Raw genomic sequence first — 19,219 nt, 5'->3', positions numbered from 1 at the left:
CTCACTTGCCTCCTCCCTTGCACATCCATTCCCTTAATATTAAGCCCTCATGACAATGAGTTTTTTTAAATTTATTTATTAAATGTATTGGGGTGATGTAGAGCGCGCCTGGGAAAGCACATGAGCTGATTTTCGGCTGAGTCCAGTGGTGTCGGCAGAGCCACGTCCTAGAAACATACCATGCCAGAGGCAGGTATGTTGTCAGCCTGACCCTTAGCTCAGGTGGCAGGGGGTGGGTTTCATTATCCAAGTTCAGCCAGGTGCAAGGAACAGACGCAATTATCCGGGCTCAGTCAGGAGTGACAATTACAAAGAAGCCACAAGAATAAAGAATTGCAGCTTGATCCTTAACCATGATTTCACATAATTCCCTTTGTTTTAAACTCTAATAAAACTTCCTGGAATCATCCTATCTAATAAAAGAGAAAAATGGTAATTGGCGTACGACGATACCCTTTTCATTGGCTAATCAGGGCTATATGCAAATTAACTGCCAACTATGATTGGCAGTTAACTGCCAACTATGATTGTCAGTTAACTGCCAAGTAAGATTGGCAGTTAACTGCCAACAAGATGGCGGTTAATTTGCATATGTAGGCACAATGCAGGGAGGCGAAAGGGAAAGCAGGAAGAAGCCCCCTGCCACTGACAGTGATCGGAAACCCTGCCCCCCAGCCATGATCGGAGAATCAGGCGCCTTTGCCGCCCTGGCCAGTGATAGCAGGAAGTAGGGGTGGAGCCAGCGATGGGAGCTGGGCACGGTCGAAGCTGGCAGTCCCGGGAGCTAGGGGTCCCTTGCCTGGGCCTAAAGCGGAGCCCATGATCGCGGGGCCGCTGCAGCTGCCGGTCCCCGCTGCCCGGGCCGGACACCTAGGCTAGAGGCATTAGGCCTGGGCAGGGGCGGAGCCTGCAACCGCGGGGAGCTGGGGGTCCCCTGCCCAGGCCTGACACCTCTGCCAGAGGCCTCAGGCCTGGTCAAGGGGCCGATCAGGCGATCGGAGGGTGATGGGGGTCTATGCCTCTGGCGGAGGCGTCAGGCCTGGGCAAGGGGCCGATCAGGCGATCAGAGGGTGATGGGGGTCTACGCCTCTGGCCGAGGCATCAGGCCTGGGCAAGGGGCCGATCCTGCGATTGGAGGGTGATGGGGGTCAACGCCTGAGGGCTCCCAGTATGTGAGAGGGGGCAGGCTGGGCTGAGGGACACTCCCCCCCCACACACACCCAGTGCACGAATTTCGTGCACTGGGCCCCTAGTGCTGTATATAATAAACTCGCTGCACCAGCTCTGGGTCACTGTCCCTCCAGAGGGCAGCGTCCCAGCCGGTCCCAGCTTTCCCTACTGTTTCTGTGTCTCTTTCTTCTTCTCAATCCCCCACCACCCCTACTCAGAGACTCGGTCTGCTCTCTAGCCGTGCTGGTCGCGGTAAAGAGAATATTTATAGGGTGACATTGGTCAGCATGAATATACAGGTTTCAGGGGTAGGTTTCTATGTTACAAGATCTGTATATTACACTGTGTGCCCACCACCCAAAGGTTCTTTTTTAATAAATATATATTTTTATTATTTTTAGAGAGAGAGGACAGCAGTGGGAGAGAGGGAGAGAAATATTGATATGAGAGCAAAATATCGATTGGGATCCAGCCCATAAGACCAGGAATCTCTCTCATCATTGATGTTTCTCTTTCTCTCCCTCTCCCTTCCTCTCTGAAATCAATAAAAATATATTAAATTAAAAAAAAAGAAGACCAGGAATCTAACGGGTGACCTCTGGGTGCATGGGTCAACCCTGAGCCACACCAGCCAGGGCAGGACCATGAGGTTCTGACCAGCATCAAATAATCTTAGGAACAGAGCCTCGGGTCCCTTGGCCACAAAGACAGAGTTCCAGTCAAACTGGAGATAACAGTTAGGCCTCAGTTGTGTTTCAGCTGCAGGCCCAGAAAAGGGGGAACCAGAGGAAGCAACACCCTGGCTGACATCAGGACCAGACGCACTCATCGGTACAGCCTAGCACTGACCAATCAGTGGAGGCCACAATCCTACCACAACCCGGGCTCCCCAGTCACCATAATTCATGATTTTTCCTCTACATACCTCACCCCCTGGGAGCCAGGCCTTTGAGCATTAGCTCACCTGTGTTTCTCCGGCTGGGCCACTTCCTAAAAATAAACCCTTACTTCCTTTGCTGCAAGCTCCTGTTTGTGTCTTACTGGGCTTTGATGCTCACAGGCAAAGGGACCCCTTTTGTCCTGTAACATTTCAGTTGTAAAAGGAGCGACAGACTAAACCTGATAAGCTAAGGAGGGGCCAGCATGACAGGCCCTACAAACTCAGAGACTGAAAGTGAAATAAAGTAAAATAAAAAGAGAAACTGAAAGTAACAACACAGAGGGATCTCAACACAAAATTCTTAACTAAAAGCAGGTCATGGTGATAGTTACAGCTTAGGCCTGTAGCTTCCTTGACAAAGGTCAATCTTTATCTTTTTAAAAAGTACTTTTTTTTTTTTTTATTGATTTCAGAGAGGAAGGAAGAAGGAGAGAGAAAAACATCAGCGATGAGAGAGAATCATTGATTGGCTGCCTCCTGCATGCCCCACACTGGGGATAGAGCCAGCATATGCCTTAACTGGGAATTGAACCATGACCTCCTGGTTCATAGGTCGTGACCTCTTGGTTCGACACTCAACCACCGAGCCATGCTGGCCGGGCAAAGTCAATCTTGATCTTAAGTGAGACGGTCTATTATTTATTTGCATCCAAGATAGCATATCTTTGGAATGTCAGAATAACCTTTTTTTCAAGACCCCTCAGAGTGCCGTAGCCGGTTTGGCTCAGTGGATAGAGCGTCGGCCTGTGGACTGAAGGGTCCCAGGTTCAATTCAGGTCAAGGGCATGTACCTTGGTTGCGGGCACATCCTCAGTGGGGGATATGCAGGAGGCGGCTGATTGATGTTTCTCTCTCATCAATGTTTCTAACTCTCTATCCCTCTTCCTTCCTCTCTGTAAAAAAATCAATAAAAAATATATTAAAAAAAACAAAAACCAAAAACCCTCAGAGCACAATGTCCCACCAGACCTCCAGAGCACAAGACCAATGAGGATCCCCTCATTGTTATTTTCTTGCCCAAATATCATCTCTATGTGCAGTAAATATTTATTGTTAACTGTCTTATACCTGTTGTAGGCGGCTGGAACGGCACTGGGGGTCAGACCTGTGAGGTCAGACTGGATCTGGGTTCAGCAACCTCAGTACTAGAGTTCTGGCTAGGAAAGACTTCAGAGCCAAGACTCAAACTACAAGAGAACGTTTATTTGGAAAATTACAGAGATAGAAGAAGTGATTCGTAGACGAGGTGGGCTTAGGAAACAAGTTATAGGGGCAAAGGAAGGGCCCTTGGAGCTTGAAGTGGGGACGGTAAAGCTGAGGCACCTGGGGGGATAGGGAGGGGGACGTGAAAGGGAAAGGCCAGGGTGCCCTAAGGGTGCCCTTAGGGGAGCTATTAGGGGAGGCCCCAGGGGAAGATCTCAATAGAATGTTCAGCAGCTTTCCAGGGATGTCCTTTTGGGTCTAGGTCTCCCCTGATGGATTGGTCATTATCCAATGCAGCTGGTCCTGAGGGCAGCCATGGCATTCCTTGTCTGGTTTTGCTGCTTTTCTGGGCCTGGAGCTGAAATACAACTGAGGCCTGGATGTTATCTCTAGGGAGGAAAGGTGGGGGGTTCCAAACCACTGACCAGTGATATGCTAGGGGAGGAAAGGTCACCCTGAGGCGAGGTCCCGCCCTGCAACTGTCCTTTGATAGGCCCACAAGGCTGTCCGCTCTAGTGACCTTCTTGTACCCAGCCCATCCATCGTCCTGGCTCTGCTCAAGTCTGTCTAACTGCGTACCACGTACCCACCAACGTAAAAGAAGCATGTGTCTCTTAATTTCCCTCTTCATCCAATCCCAGAGAATTCCCGGCTTTGCTTCCTCCCATCTTGCCACTTGGCCACCAATGGATTTCGTGTGAGCCTCCTTAGGTCTCATTTGATTCTAATGCGTAAAATGAGCTGTAGAGCTGCCCTTTTCCAGAGCATATTCTCAGTTGTTAGGATTTTACTTTCCAGCAATTGTTGTCAGTTTGGCTCAAATAAAGTCATAAAAATGCTCTACAAGTTTGGGTAATCTTGTTAAAAAAAAAACAACAAATTCAACCGAATAAATTTGAAGACCTAATTAGCTTTATTAATTGATTTATGAATCAAGCAGCTTCTCATCCAGCAACTAGAAGGGGGCACTGGGTCAACACTAGGATTATACTAGTAAAGGATGGCCAGTGTATTTTCTGTTGAAATTTACTTATTTTTTTCTAAGTTCATTTTTCATTAAAATTATTTCTAAAGCCCCACCGGTGTGGCTCAGTGGTTGAGCGTTGACCTATGAACCAGGAGGTCATGGTTCAATTCCCGGTCAGGGCACATACCTGGGTTGTGGGTTCCATCCCCAATAGGGGGCGTGCAGGAGGCAGCAGATCAATGATTCTCTCTCATCATTGATGTTCCTATCTCTCCCTTTCTCTCTCTCTAAAATAAATAAAAACTTAAAGAGTGGATTATTTCAGTGAATGGATGTTTCACTACAGCGGAGTCTCATTTAACTGCCATTGGCTGAGGCGGGGCTGGTTGCGTGGGATTGGGGATCAGGGTTCCCATGGAAAGGAAGCTCACTGGCCCCTCCGCTCAGCTCAGCTCAGCTCACTCTCTATGCCTGTAGCTGGAGTGCTGTCAAGCGAACCAGCCTCCGATGTTCACAGGCATTTTTTTTTTTAACAATGTGGCCTCTAACCCTAAGTCAGTGTTTTTTCTGGCGCTCAGTCAGAGCAACAGTGCTCTGTTCCAGCACCAGGGCAAGAGCCGTTTCGTTGGATTGGACAGAGCGCCTGGTGGAGCTCCGCTGGCAATTGGCTCTACCTGAGATTCACCTCCGGGGTAACTGGGGACCCAAGTCCTGCCTTATGAACAGCTCTGGGAGTGCCTTCTGGTACACAACCTACACACTCACCTAATTACTAATATCTCCTAAGGTCAGGTTTCTAGCAGTGGGATTTGGGGACTAACGGGTGGGCACATTTCCAAGAATTTGGATGCAAATTGTCAAACGGCGCTTGTATCAAGGTATGCCAGGGAAACACCTACCAGCCCTGTATGAGAATGTGGAGAAAAACACATCTGAAATGAACCAGTCAGTGATGGGTTTGATGGGAGACTGGACACAGACAGAATGAGTGAACTGGAAGAGTGATTAATCAGAAATAGCAAACCAAACCACAGAGAAAATGAATTTTAAAAAATCATAGAAAGAGCATAAACGACACTTGGAACATAATGGAAGTTCTAACGCCTGTGTAGTTAGAGTCCCAGGTGGAGAGGAAAGAGAGAACGGGGTTGAAACGGTATTTGAAGATGTGGTAGCTGAGAATCTTCCGAAAGACCCCACCAACTGAAGAGACGCAGTGATTCCCAAGGAGGACAAATATAAAGGAAACTCTTTGGAGCCGCATCCTAGAAAAACTGCTGACATCCTCTCCAGTACATGCCATCCCCACAAAGGGTCTCCCGCGACCTCCAGGGACAGTGGCCCTCAGTTGGTTGGCCACAGCTCGGGGTGATTCGGGTCTCTGCCCACCTTTGATTGTCCCAGGGTTAGGGTGCTCTAGTGGCTTGTGTGCTGGGTGAGACAGGCTTCCCGCCCAGCAAAGTACGGGGATGATTTGTACAAAAAGAGCTGGCACTCATTCAAGGGGGTGAAAACCTATTAATGATGACCCCAATCTAGAACTTAAGGTGTTTTACACCAAACCACTGTTGTGGACTGAATTGTGTTCCCCCCTGAATCCACATGTTGAGGCCCTAACTCCCAGTGTGGCAGCATTTTTTTTAAAAAATTTATTTTCTTGTTTAAAGTATTACAAATAGTAGTATATATATGTCTCCTTTTTTTCCCCATTGACCTTACCCCGACATCCCCTACCCCCTGGCACATGCCCTCACTCTCCCCCACCCCCTACCCCCCACCCCCCACCGTGTGGCAGCATTTGGACCAAGGAAGTAATTACGGTTAAATGGGGTTAAGGGTGGGGCCTTGATCCAATGGGATTTATGTCCTTATATGAGGAGACACCGGAGTGAGGACACAGAGACTAGGAAGCCAACTCTCATCGGAACCTGTCAACCAGGCTGGCACCCAGATCTCCGACCTCCAGCCTCTATAACTGTGAGCAGTAAATGTGGTGGTTTAAGTGCCCTGTCTGTGGAATTTGTTATGGCCGCCCAAGCTGGCTAAGACAAGCACAAAGACATTTTTGCATGGCTTTAATATAATGTTCCAGGAGTTCAAGCCATGCAAATTGGCAGAAGATTATACTTTAATTTGCTCTGACCTTTACCTACGGCTGTTCAGCCTTTCATAAAATCGCATCTCCCATGGCAACGCCTGACGGGGCCTGAGCGGTCCTTTTGGTGTGTCACTGGCTTTTCTCACTGTTGCAGCCCAAGCATAGCCCCTTGCCCAGGCGTTTACATGTCAAAACTCAGTTGATGTTATTATAAATGTGTTTCTCCTTTATCCTGTAGTCAGAGCATTATCTTGACTTTTTTAAAAAATAGATTTTTATCGATTTCAGAGAGGAAGGGAGAGGGAGAGAGAGATAGAAACCTCAATGATGGGAGATAATCATCAATGGGCTGCCTCCTGTCCACACCCAGGCATGTGCCCTTGACCGGAATTGAACCTGGGACCCTTCAGTCCGCAGGCCGATGCTCTAACCACAGCCAGGGCCAAGTGTCTATACAGTGTTTGGGACATCTGTACGTTCAAGGACTAAGTTTTACGTCAGGCGGGGAGAATGTTCAGTTAAGGTAGGGCGTCAAGCCCTGGAGCCAGGAGTCATGGGAGGGGTCTGAAGCGATTATTTCTACATATTTGTCAGGATGTGGACCAACAGGTGCTGCCTTCCACCTCATTGGAGCTACTGGAAATACACTCGCCAGCCCTGCAGGAAGGCCTGGGTTAGGGACGGACTGTTCCTTGGTTACTGATCCAAGGGGAACAGCTTAGACGCCCGTTCCTTCCTCGGCCACATAAACGCACCCGAATCCCCATCTCAGTCCCCGTTCTTGCAGCATTTTTATCAGCAGATTTCAGCACATTATCTTTCCTTTAAGATAAACTTGCCGGCTCAACTGTGTTAAAACAAATAGCATGGCCAGAAGAATTGCTTATGGAGAAAAAAAGGCGACGTCTCTTTAACAGAAAGTCAGTTATTAGGGAAACACATGAGCGTCAGCCCACTGCCTTCGCAGTCGCTAGAGCCAGTGTGACATCTGTGGGCTGTGACAGCAATCAAAGGCTCCCGGTAGAAGGAAAGTGCCTACAAAATGGGACTCAAATCCAGGAGCTGCCAGGGGAGGATATTTTCAGCGTTTACTCTTAAAACCCTAAGCTGAGAAATAATGATAGGATTTAAAGATTGACGAACCAGAGCCTGAGTCACCAGGCAGTGACTAATGCCAGGCAGAACTGCAGCCACTTTTAGAGTGGGTTCAGCGAGGCAGCGAGTCCCGAGTCCCGAACAAAAGGCCTGTCAGAGCCTTTGGTAAACGCGGAGGCGGGACCACGGTGAAAAGGCAGGTGCCTGGAACGTAGTTCCTTGGCTCCTGCTGGCTGCATTCAGGCACCCAGTGTGACCTGCTCCCTAAAAGGGAAATGCACTCGCCATCCACAGGGAAGGGGTACACAGCCTTTCCTGGAATAAACGACTCTAGGCCCTCTGAGAACCGGGTCTGCCTGGGCCCCCCCTGAAGCCCCAGGGCCTTGTCCTCTTGGACCCCAGGACAGGTCAGTCCTCATGGCCCCTGGAGACACCCTTCTGCTGGCAGAGGTTCAAAAAGGGAAGGTCTAGAAGCTGGCCCTTTAAGTGGGCCCCCACTGGGCACCCTCACCTGCCTCTTCTCTCCAGCTCCGCCTTGAGGCTGTCCTCCTGTTCCTCAGCCAGGCTGGGCAGCTGCAGGCCAAGTGGCAGGCCAGTCGGATTCCTAAGCAGAGTGGGGACGAGGCCTGCGTGCTGTCCAGCTCCCAGCTCTTCTAGGAAGGAGGGAACAGGTGGCCTGGGAGAGGACACGCACCAGAGAACTTGGCTGAGAGCAGAGCACTCCTTGGGAGTCACCTGCCTTGCTTTCCTGTTATCCTGGACCTCCTCAGTCAACCAGAAACCTGCCCTACCTCCCCCTGCCCCGCCCCGCCCCTCCCCGCTCTGCCAGGCTGACCTCAGACCTCGGGCCAGGCCTCCAGCCTCTCCTGTGTCCGGCCTGTCCTTTGCCTGCTGCTGGGCCACCGGCTTCGGCTCAGCCTGCCTGAAGCTCTTCCTTCTGAGGTCCTTGAGGTGTCCCCAGGGGAGTCCAAACCCTCCTCAAGGTCCTCACAGCGCCTTCGGCTGTAAGGTGCTCCCCCTTGTCCTCTGGGCAAACTTCCTCTCATCTTTGGATGCAGAGCCGCCGTGGGCTGGAGACACGCGTGGCATCCTACTGCTGGGACGGGGCTGGTCCCAAGTGACCTGTGCCTTCAGCTTGAAATACATACTGGGTTTCCCAGACTCACTATGAAAAAAGGCTGCAGAACATCTTATTAATCATTTTTCAGGTTGATTTCGTGTTGAAATGGTAATATGTGGGGTAAATGGAATATACTGTTAACATTGATTTCACCCGTTTTTCCCCTTCACTTACACTTGTGGTTACGGTTGATTTTCTGCTGGAGCAGCGCTGGTTCCTTCCGCCTCTCAGGGCCTCTCCTCCGCGACCCTGTTGCCTTTCGTGTCTGTGCCTGCCCCAGTGCCTGGCACTTCCCGGGCCACCCCTGGTGCCTTTCTCCAGAGTGAGTGTGGAGGTGGCAGGGGCGTGGGGTTCTCTGATTCCGGCTGCCAGTTGTACGTGGTCCAGCTGCCTCCTGAGGCGCTGTTCTCTGCCCTCTGAGCCCAGCAGGTCGCCATGGAACATTCAGATCACAGGGTTTAGACCTGGCTCCCACAGGTTTGCAGGCTCAGCAAACAGATGTACGTAAGTGGCGTCATTTTTCTGCATTCATGTTGTTAAACAAAACTTGGACTTGGCTTGAGCTTTGTTTATATTTAGTTGGGGCATCGGTAAAGTAACCAAGCTTATCCCACGGTTCTGCCGTTCACTGCACAAGCCCGCTGCATAGGGGCTGCCTGGCTGCTAACCCCAGAATGTACTGACCTCTGAGGTCCTCGGTAGATCCACAGTTTTGAGACAAAAGTTAGATGATAACTGTGTGTGAGAAGAGACAGGACCTCCGGGGAGATGATGCCTGTGGGGTCCCCTCTCCCCACAGGTGAGAACTGACCTTGGGTTGTTTCCCTGGACACACACTGGGCTGGGCTGTCCAGACCGAGGTCTCAAGGAAAACAAGCCTGTGCTGCAGGAGGTCCAGTCCTGACACCGGGAGGGGGAACCCGCCCTGCCTGGAGTTGGAGAAAGTCCCTCCCCTCCCAGCTGAGGGAAAGCCGAAAGCTGAGGTTGGAGCTATCATGGCAACCAGCCCAGCCTGTTGCTCCGAGGCCTGGCCTAGCTCAGCCTGGCCGGGGTCAGACGGCCAGCACTTTCTGTACTTGGGTCACTGTGATCAATGGAAAGGTCACAACCCCTGCTGGACCATCCCCAGAGTGACCACAGCCAACCTGTGGGCTGCAGGTCAAGGTTAGAGTCACTCTTCAAAAACGCAATGTCATGAGAAAAAATGAGGTTCTGAATAAGAGAAACTTTAGTCACTACAACCAAGTGCAATGTGGGATCCTCAGTTACTTTCTGGTTAAGAAAAATATTTGGGGATGACTGGGGGGGTGGGAATGGTGTGACTACGATGACGTGCATATAGAGGTCACTCTTTGGCAATGTTGGCTGGAGTGTGTGGGAATAAAAGGTCATGCTGTCCATAACTGAGTCTGAGATGGTTCAGTTAAAAGAATATATAAACCAGACGCACGGCACCAGTTCACTCGAGTTGACGGTCTATGGGTGTTTGGGTGCAGTGTGTTCTGCTCTCACGTAAGTTCTGAAAGTTAAAGGCTCATATACAGACAACAATATGGTGATTACCAGAGGGAACGGGGATGGGGGAGGGAGGAGAGGGTAAAGGGGGATAAATGGTGATAGAAGGAGATATCACTCAGGGTGGTGAACAAACAGTTCAATGTCTAGATGATATATTATAAAATGGTATACCTGAAACCCATATAGTTTTATTAACTGGTGTCACCCCAATAAATTCAATTAAAAATAATAATAAAAAAAGAAAGTTAAAGGCTGAGGCCCAGCGGTCTGGTGGGAGTTTCCCCAGCTTGGAGCTCAGGGATGTCCATCAAAGGAAAACCCCTCTGGTTTTGTGTTTCTTCAACTGGAGTAAATTCGATGCAGCAAATACTCACTGAGGACCGTTCTGTGTGGAGGCCTCTGCGCAAGGCTGCAAGTCTGCGGCCAGCTTGCGTGTGCAGGCGAGATGCAGGTGCTGATTCCGTGGCTCTGAGGGGCTGAGATCCTGTGTCCCTAACCCGCTCCGGAGGTGCCCTGCTGCTGGCCAGTGCCCAAACTTCGAGAAGCACAAGTACAGCCCGGTGGGGCCAGGGCTTGGTGGGAGGAGGTAGGTCAGAGCCTGGGCTCTGCAGATCAGGGGAGCTGGGATCAGACCCCTGCTCAGGCATGTACCAGCCGTGAGGCCTGGGCAAGGGCCTGGCTTCTCCAAGCCTTGCTGCCTCCTCTGTGGATAGGAACTCATTACATCTCCCTCCTGGGAAGCTGTGGGGACACCTGTCAATTGCAGAACCTGGCAGAAGAGAAGGCTCCCCAGGGAGAAGCTCCTGCACCTCCCAGGGCTGGAGAGACACGGGCTTTTGCTTGGAGTCCCACAGCCCCGCTCTGAGTTTTAGAAGGTGCGTCCTCCCTAACACCGACACCAGCCCCACACCAGCCTCTGGGCCCTCCCTGCGCTCCCTCTGCATCTTGGAAGCTTGAAGGTAAATGTCACTTTGGTTGCTGATCTCGGCGGAACAGCTCCTTCCCTCCCCTCTCCTTCCCCCGTCCCCCGGTCCCCAGAAGGGGAGGTGGGAACAGCCTGGGCGCAGAGCCCACTGAAGTCCTCCTGGGAGGCAGAACCATGGGCGCGGGGCTGCAGTCCAGGTTCGTGTCACAGCCTCCTGCTAGTCTTACTCAGCTTCTGTAGATTTTGTTGAATAAATGCTTCTCAGCTTGTTGCAGCCCTTTGACCAATCCCTAGACTCTGAATGGCTGTCTTTGTAATCCTGACCAGTATGCCAGATGTCCTCTATGGGGACAGTTGGGGTCCCTGAGCTCCCTGCACTGCCACCTGGAGGCCCCACTTCTCCTTGCTGCTCTTCACATGCCCCTGCCTCAGGGCCTTTGCATGTGTGGTTCCTGCTGCTTGCAATGCTTTCTCCAGATACACCCAAGTCACTTTTCAACCTCTTTTGGTGTCTGCTCAAATGCTGCCTTTCTGCAAACAAAAAGGTCTTGCCAGCAGGCAGGTAAATTAAGAAAAAACATAAACATTAAAATATGGATTCAATTTATCTTTTTTTTTTTTTAAAGCCCTCCCCCTCCCTGCCCCAGTCAACACGGATTCAATTTAATATTCTTTCCAACACTTAATAAAACCAGCAACCGTTTCCCGATGGTCTCTATACTCCTTGTGCTTGAAGTTCAGTAGGAACTCGAAAGGAGACCGTGTTTGCGAAGTCTGAGTGCCATCTGCACAAAGTTGCCCAGGTCTCCCGGGGCGGGGCAGTGTCATGTATGACAGGGCGAGAGCCCACTGCTCCTGTCCCCTGCTGACAAGCACACGGTCACCTGCTTATTGTCCCCACCACGTCAGGGCGCGGCTTGTGTCTGCTGACCCCTGCATTTGCAGTACCTCGTCGAGGACGAGGCCTGGCACAGCAAGGGTGCAGCTTTTGCTGAGTGGGGTAGAGCAGCGGTGGCCAAACGGTGGTCCATGGAGCACTGGTGGTCCGTGAGGTCCGAAAGACCGGCGACCGCTGGTGTAGAGGACACAGTCCGTGTACGCAGGGAGAAGTAGTCTTCTTAGGAGGGTGGCTCCTGTCATGAGCTCACCATGTGGGTGCATGTGGAAAGAGGGGGACAGCCATGGGGGATCAAAGGAGCCAAAGGCAGTGCATCTGGGGAGAGAAGTGTGGCAGCAGGAGAGTGGGAGCCAGCTGATGGTCAAAGGCTCAGAGCTGCAGGCGCAGAGATGGGGAGAAATCCAGTGATGGTCACTCCGAAAAATGCCCTTTGGAGTGTATCTTTAGGCTTGTGGAGGGTGAAGTAACCTCTGCCCTAACCTCCAAACCTTCCAGACAGGGTTGCTCCCTGATCCCTACAGTATCTTAGGAAGGGGGCCCTGGTGAGGCCCTGTGAAGAGGGGTGAAAAGACAGAGAACTAGAGAGAGGAGCCCTGGCCGGGTAGCTCAGTTGGTTAGTCTCGATTCACCAAGGTTGCAGGTTCGATCCTGTCAGGGCACATACACGAAGCAACCAATGAACACATACATAAGTTGGACAACAGATCGATGTTTCTCTAAGAGCAATACGTTGGAGCTACATTTGAGACAGAAAGCTCAATGCCTCTTGTTAGAGGGACGGACGAACACAGGTGCATCCGGGTGGTGCAGTGCTGTGTGGTCCCAGTGCAGACCCGGGGGTCAGGACATATGAATGGGGGGTGGGCCTTCCTGTTCCACAGTGCCCTCAACACCTGGCGGCGGTCTGGGGTGAGCTGGGGAGGCACCCAGGACAGTGGCACCTCTGCATCGTCCTCACAGGCCGAGGCCCGTGCTTTATGTAGGTCTGGCAGTGCCTGCTCCCCCATCCCGCGGAGACTGCCCCAGCAGCCCCCTCCTACCCCCCACCCCCCCCTGGCTCCGTGTAGTGAACACATGAGAAGGATAGGTGCCTGAACAGTCTGTTTTCAAACCCTCACAACGGCGGCAACACCTCCCACCCCTGCTGCACTGAGCAGTTCCCCGAGAGGCGTATTTTTATGCACACTGACAGTCATATCCAATACAAGTCTGAGGCAAAGACAACTTTTTTATTGAACTTGGCTTTGATGAGTACTGACAAACCCTGCAGACACTAACACAAAGTGGTCGTAAACAAACAGTCCTTGCCAGCAGTCAGGTAAGTTCAGAGAAAACACACAAAAATCAAAATATGGACTCAATTTCATATTTTTTTCCCAACACTAACAACTGCTTTATACTCCCCTTTGTGCTTTCAGTTCAGTAAAAGTTAGAAAGGACAATACGCTGTAAAGTGTGATACCAAATCGTACAGACGATTGTTTTACAAAATACTGTAAGATCGACAGCATTAAATAATTTCCAATTTTGGACTGCCAAGTCCCCTTGGCGATTTTACCTAGGAAAATAGCATGCATCAAGTAGAAAACCAGTATTCTAAATAGTTTATCTGACATTCTTGTATGTATACGTAATGAGAATTTTAAAAAACTGTTTTTTTTCTTTTGTAGCCAAAATTTAGGCATTAAAAATAAGCCACAGTAAACCTACTGGACTTACCCACAAAATGGAGTAAGTCAGGACAGAGTCAGAGGACAGATGGAACCCAAGACACACTGTTCCTTCAGGACCCAGTCCGCAGACAGGCACGTGCCGGAGCACGCACAGGGCACTCGCTGGCAGCCCAGAAGAGACAGGTGACATACAGCGCTATGAAGAGAAGGTCCTGCACACATCACGACAATAAATGTACCATTTTTTGCCCTAGAACGTCTTGCTAAGACATCTTAACACGGCTGGATTACATGGCCCATTTGACTATAAGACCTATCTTTAAAGCTGAAATAAAAGTTGTTAGAAAAATAATTTGACCAATAATGATACTTTTGTAAAAAAAATGAAGTTAAAAATATGTGACAACTCAAATCTAATCTTTTCACACATCAGTTCTGGTTTTGAATGACTTTACGTATGATGGCGAATGTAGCTCACTAAAACCATGCAGCCACAAGGTCATCTTGTATGAAGACGTCTCACTACAAGAGCTAACAGCAGCACAATGTTCGCTGTTTCTTTCTTCCTGACCTGTGACAACACTTGGTTACAGAGCAGGCAAAGAGCAGTTCCCCTTCCTTGGCAGCAGGGCCTTCCTGGGTAAGTCTGCCCCCTGGTCATGTGATTAAGGAAACCATTCAACTGGACCATGTCATCCCAGAAGGCCTTTCTTCCGAAGCCACAGCCCTGACCAGGGAGGGGTCACCCCCGGGCCCTCAGCTTGCAAGTAGCAATGTGAGCTGGCCCTGGTTTTGGTGAGAAACTGGGGCTCCTGCTTGGGGGGAGGGAGGCTTTCACTCTAGGAGGCCTGAGATCCCTGAGTGGAGAGCAGGCTGGGGAAGCACTGGGCACCTGAGGCAAAACCGTGTGTCCCCAGTTACATCTGCAATTTGTTACTGTGCAAACTCGAGAGTGAGCCGGGCCAGGGTCTTTCCTGACGCGACCCCTGACTCCCGAGTCTGCATCTCACCCGTCATTCAGGCTCTGGGATCAGATCAAGGATTAAGCAGCGCTGCTCCAAGTTGCATTTGTTTCTCCAACTGTAAGTCTGTGTGCCTCCCACCTTTTCTAATTAAAATGAGGACTTTATAAAAACCTGCAAGTGCATGATTCAGCATTTCAGATATTAGGTAACTATGAACAAGTAAATATACACAAACGGGCCTGCCTCCCAGCAGGAGCTCGGTCTCCGGGTGCTATGGCCAGGCCTCGGAGCACTGTTTTCACTTAAGATGGGAGAGCTGCTCATGTGGACGCCCGGCGATAGGCCGCTGGCACAGACATTTACGTATACAGAGCAGCCAGAGCACGACGACTGGACGGGGGTGCGCCGGGGGCCGCTGCTCTCCGATGAGGACACTTTGGGCTGTCTGAGAGGTAGCAACACAGGGAAGGCCACAGGCCACGGGCTCTGCTCTCCTGCCCCCACTAGAAGGCTCATCCCCAGCTGTATTTCGGATTCAGTCAAAGAGTCATCCGATCAAAAACGGCCCACTACCCACAGAGCCTGGGAACAAAGCCTAGGTGCTTTTTAAATGGAGACTTACATGAAAAAAACCACCAGAAATCAGCCAAGCAGGCAGACACGAGTACCCAAGCTGTGCACAGGCGACAGCCGATGGAGTCTGACCCCAGGCTGACATGTGCCAGCAGCATCTCTCCGTGGTGAAGGTCACATGCTCTCGGCTCCCACGCTAGGGGAGTCACCGAGGTTCCCACGAGTGTGGAAATCCCGGTGAGCGCCAGCACAAACCGTGTTCGTAGTGAAACTTCAACCAAGATGCCCACAGCAGCGTCATGGCTCACACTCTGACCCTCATATATACAATTTATAAAGAAATAAAAAACACCCCACCTTTTAAAAGTTATAATTTATAGAGTATTCTGTACAAAAGCGGTTTTTACAAAGGGACTCTGCTGCTATTAGAAGAAGTCCATAGCTGTTGGCCTTCTCTTTGGGGTGGCAGCCAGCGGCTTCTTGGTCCCCGGGGGGGTGCTGGCAGGGGAGTTGGTGGGGGTCTTCAGCACTCCGTGGAGGGGCCTCTGCTCAGGGTTGAAGGCCACTCGGGAGGGGCCGGTGGGGCTGACTAAGATGCTCTTGTCTGTCTTCTTGAATTCTGCCCAATGAGAGTGAGCCACACTTTAGTGGGTATGATTTCTCTGTCCTGCCAACCCACCCCGCGTCCTGCCTCCGTGCTGCCCAGGAGACCCCGATGGAGCCAGGGCGCTCAGTGCAGGGCAGCCCCGCAGAGAACTGGCCTCCAGGGCTTTCTGAGGAAATGAAAGTCACCAGCAAGAATGAATTTACTCCCCAAAGAAAAATGCCCTGAGGGCCCCCTTGTGATACTTGGGTTCAATAAAGAGCCCCAGGAGGAGCCCTCTTTCTGGCATTTATTCCTCCCACACTGCCTCCCCATCTACAGACCCAACCTGGAGAGATGGAGGGAAACGGGGCTGCCCAGGTCCCTCCTGATAGCTGCTCCCCTGTGCGCGTGTGCGCGCATTTGTACGTACATACATACAGATGCGCACGCGCACAGATACTTGTGCCTACAGAGAGTCAGGTCTTACATTCATATACTTTAAAAAACATTGGTTTCCTCTGGGAAAAAACCAACACAAATGAATCACACCCATGTTAAAAGCTGAAAGACGAGATGTCCCACTTTTCCCGCCTCTTGGGTAGAGTGGTTCTGAATTTAGGTAGAGGCGGCTATAGCTTACAGACCATTAAATCTCAAGTCAAAACGACTTACATATTCTAGGCAGGTAGGCCACCCACCCATCCACATCACCTCCTACCAGGTCAGCTCCTTCCTGACCCCCAACCCCCACCTCCCCTGGCTGCCCCACTGGGGAGGTGGGGACCAACTCTGCCTCGGGAGGGGTCAGGGTCCTCCTCCCCAGCAGCAGACGGTGACTGCAAGCAAACCCCGCACTCACCCGCAGTCATGTTTCTGTTCAACCCGAAGGTGACCTTCTTGGAGCTGGACGGTGTTTTGTTGAGCTGCAGAAGAAAAGCATAATGGGAGTGAGAGGAGCACAAAGAGCTGAGGCGCCCTGTGTGTCTGCGTCCCCGAGCACTCACAGGTGCCCACCAGCCCACAGGAGCACTCAGCCTGGGGGCCCCAGGGCCTGTGTCCGCCTCCGTGGCCTCATCAGGACCATGCTGCACACGCCCCAGGTCTGGGTTGCATGAAACACTTTGGCAGGCACATTCATAGATCTGGGAGGTGGGCAGTGCCAGCACCCCTCTGCAGTAAACTGCCTCACTGCCGACTCCGCCTCTGCCTTCCGGGGAAGAAAGCAGAGCAAAATGACCATGTCCGAAACCTCCAAGTTATAGGAAAAGTTCAACATTGAAAAATTATAAGGAGTTCCCACTCACTGCATCCTAGAATTTAATTAAGCCTTAACTTGGAAGCAAATTGATTAGATTATATCTACAATGGGACTGAACTTTGGTGAGCAATGTACCCACATCCCCGGCCTTTTGTGCACAGAACTCCAAACTGATTTGGAGCATTTTCTCAAATTTATTCCTAGAACCCCGTATTTTTTTTTTTTTTAATATATTTTATTGATTTTTTACAGAGAGGAAGGGAGAGAGATAGAGAGTTAGAAACATCGATGAGAGAGAAACATCGATCAGCTGCCTCCTGCACATCTCCTACTGGGGATGTGCCCGCAACCCAGGTACATGCCCTTGACCGGAATCGAACCTGGGACCTTTCAGTCCGCAGGCCGACGCTCTATCCACTGAGCCAAACCAGTTCCGGCAAGAACCCCGTATTTTTGTGTGAATCCCCAGTTCTACCTCAGACCGTTTTGCTTTAACATTATCATTTCATCAGAGGAACCTGGCTTCTATAAGCCCAGAGTCATTTACAAATATCCTGAAAGTATCTTAGGCATAAACACTCCCATAGGCAGTGGTCACTCTGCCGGTTGGAGGCTATTTATACAGCACCTACTGCTTTCTCAAAAAGTCCACCTATTGTGGGTCTCCCCAGCAGGGCCAGCCCAGACCCCTGTCTCCACAGCTCCACCAAGACCTCCATCTCCTGCAGGCAACCCCAGATGAGCCTCCCACATACACTAGTCTGCATCTTGGCAGAGGCGACCCATCCTTCATGGCCTCCCACCTGGTTTCCCAGAACAGTGCTCACCTCGCCCAACTGGGGACAGCACTCGTTCCTTCTTCTAGTCTGAGCCCCTGCCAGTGTCCGTGGCAGGCCCCTCTGGTCTTCCTCCATCTGATCTGTAAATCCAGGGCCCTCGGGGGCCCCCCTCAGTACTGGTCTCTCTAGATCTCCCCTATTCCCATGAGTTCTCAGAGCAGGCACCTCTGGTCAGTCCCGAGGGTCGGCCCCAGAAGTCCCAGCACAGCCCGCACCGCAGACCTGGGCTCCCGGAACAGGAGCCCGTGCACCGTGGACAGGAGCAGAGGCCAAGCATCTGCTGAGCACAGCCCCTCTGGTTCGGTCGCGGTGCGCTTACCTGCATAGCAGGGGCCCCAGGGGTGGCGGTGCTGCTTTTCGCTTTTCTGAAGAACAGGGGCTTTGGTAAGAAGGGGGTGTCAAACTTCACAAAGTCATTCTCAGTCCTCAGCTTCTTCTTCTTCAAAGGGCTGAAAGCTCCGCTGCTCCCCTGTGTGAGGGATGAGAAGAGAGGGGAGGTCACGCCCAGGGCCACCTGCGCCACACCTACACGCAGGAAGTGAAAGCAGGACGGGGGCAGACACCATGGGGAGCGAGGCCACAGGTCGAAGGGGATCTCAGTGAGAGCTATTTACCAGTTCCGATGCCCCATCCCCCACCATTTCCGGAACCAGACTTGCAAACACCTTTTCTGGCTCAGCAGGACACACACTTCATGAACAGAATTGCCACTTCACCATGGTAGGGCCAGAGGTTTCCTACTTTTTCAAAAAAATGTGTTTTTAAATAATTTTTTAGAGAGGGATAGATGGAAACACCAAAGAGAAACATAAATCAGTTGCCTCCCACACACCCCCTACCAGTGATCAAGCCTGCAACCTGGGCATGTTCCCTGACCAGGAATCAAACAAGTGACCTTTTGGTACATGAGTTGAGGCTCAACCAACTAAGCCACACTGGCCGGGCCTGGAAATGTAGAGCGCGCCTGGGAAGGTGCATGAACTGATTGTTGGCTGAGTCCAGTGGCTTCAGCAGAGCCATGTCCTAGAAACATACCTTGCCAGAGGCAGGTATGTTGTTGGCCTGACCTTTAGCTCAGACGCCAGGGGGTGGGTTTCATTATCTAAGTTTAGCCAGGCGCCAGGAACAGACTCAATTATCTGGGCTCAGACAGGAGTGACAATTACAAAGAAGCCACAAGAATGAAGAATTGCAGCTTGATCCTTAACCATGATTTCACATAATTTCCTTTGTCTTAAACTCTAGTAAAACTACTGGTATCATGCTGTATATAATAAACTTGCTGCACCAGCTCTGGGTCACTGTCCCTCCATCAGAGGGCAGTGTCCCACCTGGTCCCAGCTTTCCCTACTATCGCTATGTCTGTCTCTTTCCTTTTCTCAATCCCCGGC

The 19,219-nt window shown here is 51.1% G+C and overlaps 1 protein-coding gene across 6 annotated transcripts in view; it reads right to left on the bottom strand.

Annotated features, from left to right (window-relative positions):
• Positions 1-13,142: 13,142 nt before the first annotated feature.
• RRP1B (ribosomal RNA processing 1B) overlaps positions 13,143-19,219 on the bottom strand; it is a 29,535-nt gene continuing 23,458 nt past the window's right edge. For all 6 annotated transcript variants that reach the window (XM_059686625.1, XM_059686626.1, XM_059686628.1 and 3 more), the window contains 3 exons: positions 18,148-18,297; positions 16,591-16,654; positions 13,143-15,764 (listed from right to left, as the gene is read on the bottom strand). In XM_059686625.1, coding sequence (XP_059542608.1) covers positions 15,571-15,764; positions 16,591-16,654; positions 18,148-18,297 — 408 coding nt within the window. In that variant the 3' untranslated portion in view covers positions 13,143-15,570. The remainder of the gene's footprint in view (positions 15,765-16,590; positions 16,655-18,147; positions 18,298-19,219) is intronic.

The sequence above is a fragment of the Myotis daubentonii genome, chromosome 3, assembly GCF_963259705.1.
Source record: "Myotis daubentonii chromosome 3, mMyoDau2.1, whole genome shotgun sequence".
Lineage (NCBI taxonomy): Eukaryota > Metazoa > Chordata > Mammalia > Chiroptera > Vespertilionidae > Myotis > Myotis daubentonii.
This window is presented reverse-complemented; position numbering and strand designations above follow the sequence as displayed.